The sequence below is a fragment of the Phyllopteryx taeniolatus genome, chromosome 10, assembly GCF_024500385.1.
Source record: "Phyllopteryx taeniolatus isolate TA_2022b chromosome 10, UOR_Ptae_1.2, whole genome shotgun sequence".
NCBI lineage: Eukaryota > Metazoa > Chordata > Actinopteri > Syngnathiformes > Syngnathidae > Phyllopteryx > Phyllopteryx taeniolatus.
In genome coordinates this window covers 18,255,139-18,268,477 of record NC_084511.1, presented here as the reverse complement: position 1 = coordinate 18,268,477, position 13,339 = coordinate 18,255,139, and the positions used below count along the sequence as shown (strand labels likewise).

The window sequence follows — 13,339 nt, the reverse complement described above, 5'->3', positions numbered from 1 at the left end:
TTTGATCGCATAAGATGTGCAGGTGTAGCCAATAAATTGTACGTGTGCTTCCCATTACTGTTGTTTTGTTGTGCAGCATCGAACATATTTTTTAAAAAGTAGCACTTATCAATATACTGTAACGTACTTTATGAACATCATATATGTTAATTGAAAACACACCATTTATTGTTAACTTAAGTGCACAATAGTAGTTACAGTATGCAAATAGAGTGTATGTGACTGCATTCAGGACAATGAAACAGTTAAAGTGCAAACCTCAGTAGGCGGCTACGGCATGTGTGCGAAACAAACTTAAAGTACAATGTATAGAAACACGTCAAATTTTAGCCAATGATAAAAAACAAATAAATAGAATAAATACAGATTTGTTTAATGTTTATCATCCACCGCCTATCTTGTGGTTCAACAGTCTGAAAGTGAGGAAAGCTCCTGCAACAACAATGCGAAGGATGGACGATCCACTGGTTTCTGAGAATGAAAACATGGCTAAAAAATCAATGGACACCCATTATTTGTGTGTTTTTCTACACTATATATCAAATTCCTTCTCCTACCTCCTTCCAGCACCATTCCATAAACAGATATACAGCCGCTGGTACCAATCGTGGCTTGAGCAGCCTCATGCCAGCGTTCAGGGACTCTACCACCTGAGCATTAGATTGGTTCTCATAAGGAAGTCGGCCCTCTGTGTAGACTTCCCACATGAGAACACCTGAAAGGGTAAACAAATTCCTGTTTGAATATGTGATGATAATGGAAGTTCATATCAGTTTGAAAACGTTTTGGAAAATTGCGGTCTGAGGCATGAAGTAAACTGTTGCACTTTATTTAAAATGCAGTATATTACCTCACCTTCTTTGCCACTCAAATAAAGAAATATGTTGATATAACAATATGAAGTCAAAAAACCCATGCCGAACCAAATCATACCAAAGGACCAGACATCAGATTTGCTGCTGAACTTGCAGTATTTGATAACCTCTGGTGCCGACCACTTGACAGGAAACTTGGAGCACAAGGAACTTGTGTACTGGTCATCAAGAACATATCTATAGCACACAAAATAGGAATTAGTGAGATGACTACAATATTACCATAAGACAAAAGTTGTGAAATACCTGGTCATGCCAAAATCAGACAATTTAACCACATTACTCTTTGAAACTAAGCAGTTCCTGGCAGCCTATAATTGAAAAGGCAACATATTAGGAAAATTCAAGTCAAACCATTGAAAAAAATAGATTTCTTTCAATGTTTTACCAGATCTCTGTGGATGAAGTTAGACGTCTCCAAGTAGGCCATCCCTTCAGTGACATCTAGACACATCCCTAACATTGTGCTCTGGGATAAACATCCTTTTTTGGCTCGCAGGTAGTCTGATAGACAGCCATTCTCCATGAACTCCAACACCAAACACATCGGAGAATGCTGGGTGCATACACCATAGAGCTGAACTAGCTTCGAGTGGTATAGTCTCCTAATGAAACATACACAATTTCACATGGCCTCAGTTGATTATCACCTAATTTATCCTATAACCTAAGCTTATGAATCAAGACGTGCACTTACATCATAACTCTTGCTTCTTCTTTAAATTCTTCATCAGACATGCACTCTTCTCTTATTATCTTCAGTGCCACCTTCTTCTCCTTCCATAGCCCCCACAGCACCTTCCCAAACTGTCCACTGCCTAACTCTTGACCAAAGGTAAGTTCTCCGGGGTCCACCTCCCACTCATCTGTTGAGCACCAGTATAAAGGCGTATAGAACACATTCTAATATTAGTAACTGGAGAAGTGTTCCTGAAGCAATTATTATTATTCTTATTATTTCCTAAAGCAATTATTATTATTCATTATTATTATTATTATTATTATTAACAATAATAATAATAATTAGTTATTAGGTATGAGCTAATATGGTTGAAAATTAAGGGTCCCTTGCACTGTCACAGGCAAAAAGAAAAATGACTGGTTTGAACTTTCGACCTCAACTCCCTCAACCATTGTGCATAACAGTGCACAATGTGCCCATCAAAATCCTGCTGAAAGATGTATTCACTACTCTGACCTTTTACCTCAAGAGGGCCAACCATTCCAGACCAAATAAAATCTGTAGGGCTCCCCTTCTACTGTTTGTTTAATGTTGGGTTAGGCCTATGTGTTTTTGTTTTTGTAGACAACTGTAGACAATAAACCTACTAAAACATTTCACAAGTGCCAACTGATTTACAACAAAAAGCCCCATCGCTTTGCAGATATTGCGATTATTTAGAGTCAATGGCCTCTTTGACAAGATATGCATGCAGCGTCAAACCCAGACTATAGTTCCCTTTATCCCATACACACCAGCCACAACATTAGGTATGCCTACACGATTTACTAACACCCAGTAAATGATCTGTATCAAACATCCAGCCCTTACAAAGACATACAGTATCATACCTAGCTTTGATTGAAACTTTTAAACAGCAATAAATCTAACAGTACACTTCTTATTGTGGTTGAAGTGTGTAGTGGAGAACTGCTATGTATCGGACTAAGTGTTTCTAATATTATATGTTCAAATACAATAATAACAACAATAATGAACAAATAAAGTAATAGAAACGGGTCACCCTAATTGAAGCCCATCTAATGGCTAATAGCCTATATAATAATCAGAGGTGGGTAGAGTAGCCAAATATTGTACTCAAGTAAGAGTACTGTTACTTTAAAATAATATGACTCAAGTAAAAGTAAAAAGTAGTCATCCAAATATTTACTTGAGTAAGAAAGTACTCAATAAAAAAAACTACTCAAGTAAAGAGTAATTTGGGAACAACTTCTGATTTTGTATTTTTTATTTTTTTAAATCAGAGCATGAACGTCAACTAAAAAAAATAATATATGGGAGTCGACACAAACCTGCCACCATTTAAATTTTTAACTGCCAAAAAAACAACAACACATGCATTGGGCCCTACAGAAACATTATTTGCTTTATTCACGTCAATGACTTCATGAAGAACCTGTTTGCTGACCAGACTTAGTGATTGTGTGTGCATGTGTGCGACACCATAGGATAGTGCTGATGTTGCCATATCCACTGCCAAAACAACAGCAAAAACATCTGCAATTTACCATAAGGTGTTTTCTCAAGTTAGAAGTGGGCTAAGATACCCAAGTTTGGGCAGTCACAATGCAGACCTGCATGACAAAGCTGTTGTTGTTTGGTCGCAGCTGGTTTTTGTTTGTTTGTTTTTTTGTCCCAAAATGAATAATTTTGATTGGCTCTTGATGGCTACGTGTGCGGTCATGTGACTACCTTGTGTCGTCTGATCGGTGAATTGGAGTCCAATGATATTAGTGTTCACGTTCATCTAAAAATAGATGCTCACATGCCTGAAAGGATAAATAAAAGTAGCGAACGGCATGTTGATCATTGTAAAGGAGTAAAAGTATCGATCCTTCACATAAATACTCAAGTAAAAGTAAAAAGTACAGTGCATTTATAGTACTCCGACAATTATAGTTTATCGAAAATGTTACTTGACTAAATGTAACGGAGTAAATGTAGCCCGTTACTACCCACCTCTGATAATATCATATCGAAGATTATGATTCTGTACAGTATAATGTAACCTCAATGGAATATTCACAGTTAGAATGTATATTTATGTGCAGTACTTGAGCCATTGAGTATTTTCCACACCACGCATCAGTGACTAGATCTCCGTGACCCTGTTCATATTGGAGGCTCAAAGCAGCAAAAGCAAGACTTGGATGTATTGATTATTTTCCTGGAATAGATTACACTTTACAATACGATATTACCTTTGGATGGGCCAGCGATTTCCTGGGAGCAGCTGCCTGTTTGAGTGACAGGGTGTCTGAGACGTGTTATTAGACCTACCAAGTAACATGAAACATAATCAGCTTTACCCATTCTGCATAACTGTTCCTACATTTCATGTTAATACAGTTTCCCTCCTGAGCAAACTGAGCAATTACCTGCAGCATTGTGTTGGTGGTAATGGATCAGCTCAGGAATGGTGCGGAACAGATACTTCTCTGCCAAGTAAAAAGAAGATTCCTCTGTTTCTGTCCGCCTAATTTGGTAATGTTTCACACATGGTGGTTTCTCCCCATTAGGTCTGCAGGTGATATCCATTGCATTTATGTGTACAGTATTGCAGTGGAATGAAGTTATGATGATTATACTGTTTATATAGTAAAGGGGAATTACCCCAGTGCTTTGGTGAAGACTGAGACTGTGTAGACGCCTGTCTGTCTTGAGTTTCGAACCATGAATGCACCCTCTTTTCCCTAAACATTTACAACAAAAAAAACTGAAAATTATGTAATTCAGGACTATTCCGTACTTTGACTGTAAACAGCATGAGTACTATTGTTATGCCATAACAATTTTCACTTCACAGTAAGGCTGACTCAGCCATTGGCAAATAATATAGGTAGATACAGTCATGCTTACAAAACTTCACACCAGGAAATTCAAGAGTGAAAACATCATGCACTGTGTCATGTCTAATTCTCACGGTGCAGGTTTATTTTGCCCATGCAACACTTGCTGAAGGTGTTGAAGCCAAACTTTAGTTTCCACCAAATACAGAATATGAAGACAGCATGAACAATTCCATTCATTTTCTACCCCTCTTGTCCTCATTTGAGTTGCGCTTAAGCTTGACCCTATCCGAGTGGTGGGGTACACTCTGGACTAGTCGCCACTCAATCGCAGGACACAAATATACAAACAACCATTTACATTCATTCTAACCTGACAAATTAGAGTTTATAACTTATCCAGCCGATTTGTTTGAAGTCTAAAACTCTAACCTGCATGTTTTTGTAATGTAGAAAACCCAGGAAAAAAACAAGCATGTACAAGGAGAACATGCAAACTCCACACAGTAGGGCATGGGCTGAGATTCAAACCCAGAAGCTCTCAAAAGTGAGGCAGATGTGTCCAGACCACTCTTCCACCATGCTGCCCTAGTAAGAATAAATTACGTTTTTACCTCTTTGATCAACACATCTTCTGCTTCCCCCCTGGAAATTTTCTTGTTATACCATCTTTGAGAGGACACATAAGAAGAAACAAAATCCATATTTTTAAAATCTATATCGTATCTAGTATATATACTATAGTAGTAGCAGTATATATATGTATGTATATATATATATATAATTAATCAGTTTATATATCCATCCATCCATTTTCTGAGCTTATCCTCACTAGGGTCGCGGGCATGCTGGAGCCTATCCCAGCTATCATTGGGCAGGAGGCGGGGTACACCCTAAACTGGTTGCCAGCCAATCGCAGGGCATATACAAACAAACAACATTCGCACTTACATTCAAACCTACGGGCAATTTAGAGTCCCCAATTAATGCATGTTTTTGGGATGTGGGAGGAAATCGGAGTGCCCGGAGAAAACCCACGCAGGCATGGGGAGAACATGCAAACTCCACACAGGCGGGACCGGGGATTGAACCCCGCTCCTCAGAACCCCGCTCCGCAGAACTGTGAGGCTGACGCTCTAACCAGTCGGCCACCGTGCCGCCAGTTTTATATATATAGCTTTCCATATAGTGAAATATATTAACATAGTCCAGATATACACACACATGCAATTCAGTAACCAAAAAATATGCTTAATATGCACACAATAAGGAAGAAATGCCAGAAATAAATCTAACATACATGACATGTAAAATTTGCAGTGGATTAAATGCTAACTTACTCAAATCTCTCAAAGTCGTTTCCTGATTTTTCAGCTACGTGTGTTCTAGGAACGAACCCATTGTTCCTGTGATGACAGGGAGGGAATATGTTCTTTTTATAGATGAAATCATTTGCACCGTGAGCTCAATTGCAAAATGAAACCGGAATAGTTGTGTTTTACCCCCTTTCATCTCGAACACTCCACCAGTCAGGGTGGGAACTGTCTGTCAAGATGTACTCCTTGTCTTTCTGAAGTGCCAACTCTCTGTCTCCAAATGGGGTGTAGTTCTGCATTGCAACAACCATCCTATGCACTGTGTCATGCAATGCTCTCTAATGGAAAACATATTTTGAGCTTCATGAGTTAACTCACAACATACATGTCAGTTAACATGTACACAATTACAAAAACACACTTTGAGTATATCTAGTGAGCAGATCATCTAAACACGTGCCAGGTCTCAAGAATTCATCAATTCTTACGGACACATTGTACTGACAGATTGTAGATCCAAATAACAGTCTTCACTCACCTTGAATAGTCATTATTCAGAGAAAATAAAATGCTGAATTTTCTATTCATAAAAAATAAAAAATAAAAACAACAACATTTCCCCTCTTGCCTTCCATTCCGCTTATCCTCACTAGGGTCACAGGCGTGCTGGAACCTATGCTAACCAGTTGTCCACCATGCCGCCAACATTTCCCCTCAATAAGAGAAAATTATGAACTATATCTATTCATGAAAATGCTCCATTAGTTTAAACTGTAAGGGGAATAAAAAACAACACAAAGACCGCCACCACCAACAACAACAAAAGCAGAGATCTGGTATTGTAATAGAGGGTTACCTCTGAGTTTGGGATCTCAGGTAGTGGTTTTTTAGAACCTGAGGAGAAATCCAAAATATGATATTTACTTGTTGTATTATCAATTGTAGTATATCTTACAAATCCCAGATACCCAATTCTAGTCCATTTGGCAAAATGTTTATTAATTAAATGGTTAAACACTAACAGCATTGAGGTCTGTCCACAAAACTTCATTGTTTACGTACTTTAAATTTCAAGGTAGATTTTTCAATAATAATAGAATAACTATAGACTACATAATTGTCCTTAACTTCAGTAGAAAAGAAAAGGGTTATACAAACCGTAACCCACTGGATCATACACATGACAGCCCATTGCGAGTTTCTCTGACTGCTCGCAACATCTCCATTTTCCAGCCATCCAAAATTGTGGGTGGTATTTTTCAACCAAATTGTTATTCTTCGTCTCTATATCAGCAACAATACAGATTAAACAAGGTCAAGATTAATTGTATTGTCTTAAAGCTTGATTCGGGAGCGTGAAAATCTGGTTCGACACCTGCTCACCTTCTTTAAGAGCGTGCACCCACCTCAGACGACAATCATTGTCTGGGGCAAAAATGTAGAGGAAATGGTTGCTATGAAAAACCTGTAGATATTTGAGTTTATGGTGTTATACATTTGTTTCGAAGTAATTCTGCTATTTAAGTGATGATTTGACAAATGTGAACCTCACCTGGAAGGGATACTTGTAGTCACATGGAATGGGGAGATCGGTAAAGACCATATCCACACACTTAATGCTGCATAACTTGATGCAACCTTTTAGTATAGGCTTTCTCTGAAACAAAAATTACTTTACTTTCTAAGCCCACTGAAAATTTGATTGCAATTACAATCGATTGTAAGGAGGCCACCCCAAAGCTTGGAATGATTCAACTGATCAGAAGTACTATTTAAAATAGTTACTCTGTATGAATACTTACTCCAGGACGACGCTCAGAATACTTCAATTCCTGTGAGTCCAACACAAAAAATCTCTCCTTGTAGTTGCATGGTGATGTTCTTTTCTTTTGCTGAGATTTTTTGATCATTGTACCATCCAGAATTACTCTAGAGAACATGATAACATTAACAACAATCAAGAAACACTGAGTGAGACTGTGAGAGAAGAAAATATACCATGAAGTTTCCGGTTGCTGAGGTTAGTAGACCACATCCTGACTCCAAAAGGTGCAGATTGCACATATACCCCCATGGACTTCAACTACATGAAATCATCATATGTTTGCACAGATGCTTTTATTTTATCCACTTTAACAAGTCATTGCATTATGTTATTAAACTTAAACCGTTTTGTTCACACGGTCAAGTGCCCGATATCTACTCACACTAAGTTCTGTAGTTTGTGGTTATGTTGCTTTGGAAAATGCTATTTGGAGAAATTGAAAAGGGAGCACTGATTGAAAAATATTCATAAAATAAATGAGTAGAACAGTAATTTGCAACTCAGGTACTGTACAACATCATCTTTGTAAATGCTGTACTTCCATGATTCCCAACCACTGTGCCATCCATCTATCCATTTTCTGAGCCGCTTCTCCTCATTAGGGTCGCTGGCGTGCTGGAGCCTATCCCAGCTATCATCGGGCAGGAGGCGGGGTACACCCTGAACTGGTTGCCAGCCAATCGCAGGCCACATACAAACAAACAACCATTCGCACTCACATCCACACCTACGGGCAATTTAGAGTTGTCAATTAACCTACCATGCATGTTTTTGGGATGTGGGAGGAAACCGGAGTGCCCGGAGAAAACCCACGCAGGCATGGGGAGAACATGCAAACTCCACACAGGCGGGGATTGAACTGTGAGGATGGAAGATCAAATAAAATAAAATCAGATTTATATATATTTATATATAGCTCTGGAAATGTGGCATGGCACTGAGGATCCAGGTGGGTAAAGACAACCTGTGGGAGCCATCCACACCAAGATGCCACAGCCTGAAGCCACAGATGATGTTGCCACAGCTGACCACCACGACCCGGGTAGACCAGGGTGGACACTCCACATTGTGCAGAGCCCCCCAGTGCCCCGACTGGGGAATCTGCAGGATGACATTGGCGCGGCAGACCGAACACACCTCCCAGTGTAGAGGCTCCCATGAGGAGACACTGGAGTTAAATTTAAAAAGACTAAAATACATTAGGACAGGATAAAAACTGAAGGACAATAGGAATTACAACAAAAAAAATAGATACATGAATGAAACAGTCGACAATCAGATAAAGAAATCAGTTAAAAACTAAACAGGTGAGTATTGAGCCTCCTTTTAAAAGCACCAACAGCCTCTCATCATCGAAAAATTATCGAATTTCACTTGATTGGTCCAAAAATTATAATTTCATTACTATAATGTATCTTTATATATGTATCTGTGCTAGCGACGTATAGTGACAGAGAGAATTATTAAATGTTCTTTCTGATTGAATTGAGACGAGGTGATTATTATTTCAGTAAACAGTACTTTTTGTGTATATTCGTCGAGTTTCTTCTAATGTAAACTACAGCGTACGTCTTGCCCCCTTCAAAAAAAGGTTCCAAAACACTTCTATATTGGATATGACATTTTAGGGGTCAATAGTCACGTGTCAATAGTAACAACCAATGACGGCTTCAGAACTTCACGAACAGGCTGACCAATTCAAACGACGAAACGGAATCACGAGAATTTCTCAGCCAATGGAATCAGAACCCAACCATTCGCCATGTCCGTGTAACGTAGGGAGCAAAGTGCTATCTATCCTGTCATATATCCTGTCCTTAAATTTCCATCAAAGCATCTCATTTATCGGACCCGAAGAGCTACTTAGGAGGCAAGTAGAGTTACCGCTAACTGATCATTTTCATCACGGGAGTTATTCATTAATTTTATGGTCAGACGTAGTTTTGAAGGAGTATGCGTGTATGTGGCTGCTAAACCTAGCTTCGTTTGCTGAGCCGGGTACGTTCAAACAGTTTGGCGGTCGGATAGATGATTTAACGAAGATAGATAACTTTGCTCCGTGAAACTTGCTTGCCACTCTATAATGCATTGTACGCTTTGTATGTTTTAAAATGAACTACTAGATGGCCTTGTTACGTTCAACGACAAATAAATCGTTTGACAGCACCGCAGTTTACATAACGAGTTTCTTGCTAAAACAAAATGCATAAGAAAGCTGAAAGTTTATATATAATTCATAAACAGTATTCGTCTTTCAAAATTATAATCGATCATTTCATGAATGTACTCATTGCTCGATCAATACATAAAAAAAAAAAACCCTTGAAATATTAAAATTAGAATTGTAACGCCAAACGATGTTTCTCATGTTTATTTTCTATGATATACCATTATCTATGATATACCATTATCTCCTTAGGGCTATATAATTTCCAATGATCCCACCATCAACTCAAATATGTATAAATATATTTTGATCACATCTTTTTTTTTTTTTCCTGGCTCCAATTAAGGAAAGGACGCTACCATTTTTGATCATTGGCACACGTGTGTACGACATCTATACTTGCTCAAGCGAAACTATTTTCTGTATTGTTGAGATTATCTCTGAAAAGATAAAAATAGGTGTAATGCTCGTTCGTGTTCTCCCCCCCCCCCCCCTGAGAAATCACATGTGGTTGGTTACAAAAGAAGCAATCATTGTTTAAAAAGTCACAATTGTTCAACACATTTGCAGTTTAGTTATTTGTTAATTTGTAAATAGGATCCCCATTTGCGCCCACCGTGGTAGTCTCTTAATTTTCCTGGGGTCTGAATAATAAACTAAACTAAAAACTCAATGCATTTAAATATACAATACAGAGAAAAAAATATATTCAGAGATTTATGAAGCATAAGAAGGTACAAGTCATATATATTTTAATCTGTTGAACACTACATGATATTAAAATAAGATTTTATAGTGCTTGTAAAACTGTGTAAAGTTGGTAAGTTCTTCAATTTTTTTGGGCAATTAATTCCACACCTTGACAGATCTATAAAAGACAGAACTTTGTTTTAACAAAAGTTGTGCTGTGACAATTAATAACCAAATTAAAGTTGGTCGGAGGTCGAGTATTATATGAGTGAATCTGAATATTTTCATAAAATGTGCTAAAATAATTTTCTTAAGAAATATCAATAAATTATATTGCATTTTAACATTGATTAAAGACCATAAAGTGTGGTACATATAAATAACATTGGTAGTATATGAACATCTCAGTATAAGGCGAGCAGCTTTGTTCTGAACAGCAGTAGAATGGAGAATGTATCATTTTGAGTTCCAAACTTCTTGGAAGGTTTTAGGAGAGACTTCTGTTTCAGACACAGCACTACCCCATAAGCACAGCGTACTACTGTACTTGCAGTTAAAAATAACACCTAACTTGTGTAACACTGGTTAGATAATAACAGTTTTCATGATGTCAAAGCTTTTCGCCCCAGAGGTGGCTGGTTCCAAATATTCTATGCAGGCATGTGCAGGAAAAACCCTGTGAATCGTAAAGTATTGGTTGATGCGTTAATTTATTACACATCATCGGCACGGTGGACGACTGGTTAGCATGTCTTCCTCACAGTTCTGGGGAAATCCAGCCTCGCCTGTGTGGAGTTTGCATGTTCTCCCTGTGCCTGTCTTTTCTCTGGGTACTCCGGTTTCCTCCCACATCCCAAAAACATGCATGGTAGGTTAATTGAAAAACTCTAAATTGCCCGTAGGTGTGAATGTGAGTGCGAGTGGTTGTTTGTTTATGTCTTGTGATTGGCTGGTGATTTGACAATACCACTTCTCTGTTAATGAGAGCCATTCTTTTTCTTTCAGACCACCATCATGGGTGAACCACAGCAGGTTAGCGCCCTGCCTCCTCCACCTATGCAGTACATCAAAGAGTACACAGATGAAAATGTTAGCAAGGGTTTTGCTCCTAAACCACCACCACCTATCAGAGACAGCTACATGATGTTTGGCAACCAGTTCCAATGTGATGATCTGATCATTCGGCCTTTGGAGAGCCAAGGCATTGAGAGACTCCATCCTGTGCAGTTTGACCATAAACGTGAGCTCAAGAAGCTTAACATGTCTATCCTGGTAAACTTTTTAGACCTTCTGGACATCCTCATCAAGAGCCCTGGCAGTATAAAGCGAGAAGAAAAGCTGGAGGACTTGAAACTTTTATTTGTCCACATGCACCATCTTATAAATGAATATAGGCCACATCAAGCCCGGGAAACTTTGCGAGTTATGATGGAGGTTCAGAAACGACAGAGACTAGATACAGCAGAGAGGTTCCAAAAGCACTTGGAGCGGGTAGTTGAGATGATCCAGGGTTGCCTTGCCTCCCTGCCTGATGACTTACCACAGTTGGAGGGCCCTGACAGTGCTGGAGATGGAACAAGAACTGGGCTCGCTGGGAGCAGTGTCTGTCCTTCTGGGCAGGCCCCAAGGCTGAAAACGGAACCTATGGATGTAGAGGAAGCAGGAACAAGTTGTATGGCTGCAGGTCACCAGAACAAGAGTACACCTACAATAAAAAAGGATAAAATGTGGGACAAAGATACGGCCATGTGCAGTATCATTGACAAAATTGCCTAGTATTCTCTTACTAGCTATACTGCAGATGTTTTAAGGTTTTGTGCAAAGAGGTTGGTTCTGTTGTCATTAGACTAAAAGACCCATTTGATTTGAATTATTTAAAAGCTTTGTATGTATTTTATGACCTCAGGAAAGACTTTTCAATCCATCCTTGCATTTGCAAATGATCATCCAGGGCAGGACTGTGGAGGAAACAAGAAAGAGCATGCATAGCCAACTTCATTTTTTTGTAATCTAATAAAGATATTTTCTGCTTTCTGAACTGTCCAAACCATCAATGTCATACAGAATATGTTTATGTATGTAGAGTATCATCATTTGGCAAAGGATCCTGTTGACAGCAATGGAAAAGTAATTAGCGTCTGACAGGGGTTCCAGTCATCCACTGCTTGTCTCAAATTTGATATACTGGTGTTTTTTGTAAAATTCTTGCTTTGCATCTCAGGTGTGGCCATATCGAGATGCTGTTTTGACAGCATCGATATTACACAGGTGTGCCTTAGGCTGCCCACAAGGGCCACAGTGCAACACATCTCCTTGGTTTTTGTTGATTGTTGGCCCTTCACTGGCTGTGCAAAGTTGTTCATCCAGAGCATCCCAAACATGCCCAATGGGTGACATGTCTGGTGAATATGCTGACCATACTAGAACCAGGACGTTTTGCATGAAAAAATTCTTCCAATGTTGTTGTGCATTATCATGTAGCAACATTAGGCGAAGGCTGCGGATGAATGGCGCAAAAATGGGCCTCAGGATCTCATCATGTATCACAGTGCATTCAAAATGCTATCAATGAAATACACCTATGTTCATTGTCAGTAACATAGACCTGGTCATATCTTAACCCAATGGCCACCACGGGGCACTTGACCCACAACAGTGACATCAGGAAATTGTTCACCTTTACGATACTATCTAGCAGTCCAGTGAAGACTGGGATTTAACCGTGAAGACAAAACCCCTCCAAAGTCCCCGATGCCATTGAATGTGAGCCCACTTAAGTCTGTCTTGATGATCATTCTTCAATTTTAAGGTGACCTTGTGTGACATGACATTCCGTCCTCGCGCCCTTGCACCACATAGCCTACACAATAATGAATGGGTTCGTTGACGGTGTGCTGCGTGTTGCTAAGCACAGTGTGAAAAGGCCAATTACCAT

The 13,339-nt window shown here is 39.1% G+C and overlaps 2 protein-coding genes across 3 annotated transcripts; one reads left to right on the top strand and one right to left on the bottom strand.

The window, feature by feature from the left end:
* Nucleotides 1-146: 146 nt before the first annotated feature.
* itk (IL2 inducible T cell kinase) lies at nt 147-7,738 on the bottom strand. Of its 2 annotated transcripts, XM_061788312.1 has the most exons (18): nt 7,721-7,738; nt 7,525-7,651; nt 7,275-7,379; nt 7,106-7,187; nt 6,881-7,006; nt 6,579-6,616; nt 5,909-6,060; nt 5,747-5,812; nt 5,021-5,075; nt 4,231-4,310; nt 3,996-4,138; nt 3,819-3,893; nt 1,573-1,741; nt 1,264-1,480; nt 1,122-1,186; nt 934-1,052; nt 558-715; nt 147-471 (listed from the first exon to the last, which is right to left on the bottom strand). In XM_061788312.1, exons 2-18 carry the CDS (start codon nt 7,630-7,632, stop codon nt 406-408), a joined length of 1,824 nt encoding a protein of 607 aa, XP_061644296.1. In that variant the 5' UTR covers nt 7,633-7,651; nt 7,721-7,738; the 3' UTR covers nt 147-405. The 2 variants fall into 2 exon arrangements, with proteins under 2 accessions (XP_061644296.1, XP_061644295.1); XM_061788311.1 differs by lacking the exon at nt 7,721-7,738 and having other exon boundaries at nt 7,525-7,692.
* A 1,511-nt stretch (nt 7,739-9,249) lies between these two features.
* On the top strand, nt 9,250-12,442 carry med7 (mediator complex subunit 7). Its single transcript, XM_061787601.1, has 2 exons — nt 9,250-9,417; nt 11,410-12,442. The coding sequence occupies exon 2, from the start codon at nt 11,419-11,421 to the stop codon at nt 12,178-12,180; it is 762 nt and encodes a 253-aa protein (XP_061643585.1). The 5' UTR covers nt 9,250-9,417; nt 11,410-11,418; the 3' UTR covers nt 12,181-12,442.
* The last annotated feature ends 897 nt before the right edge of the window (nt 12,443-13,339 follow it).

What these genes read in the sequence shown, in the direction of transcription:
- itk (XM_061788311.1), bottom strand. Translation starts at nt 7,662, where the DNA reads ATGTTCTCTAGAGTAATTCTGGATGGTACAATGATCAAAAAATCTCAG. An exon ending in AAGATGTGTTGATCAAAGAG is followed by an intron (nt 4,311 to 5,020) that starts GTAAAAACGTAA and finishes GTAAATGTTTAG; the next exon opens with GGAAAAGAGGGTGCATTCAT. An exon ending in ATCTGATGTCTGGTCCTTTG is followed by an intron (nt 716 to 933) that starts GTATGATTTGGT and finishes TTACCCTTTCAG; the next exon opens with GTGTTCTCATGTGGGAAGTC.
- med7 (XM_061787601.1), top strand. Translation starts at nt 11,419, where the DNA reads ATGGGTGAACCACAGCAGGTTAGCGCCCTGCCTCCTCCACCTATGCAG.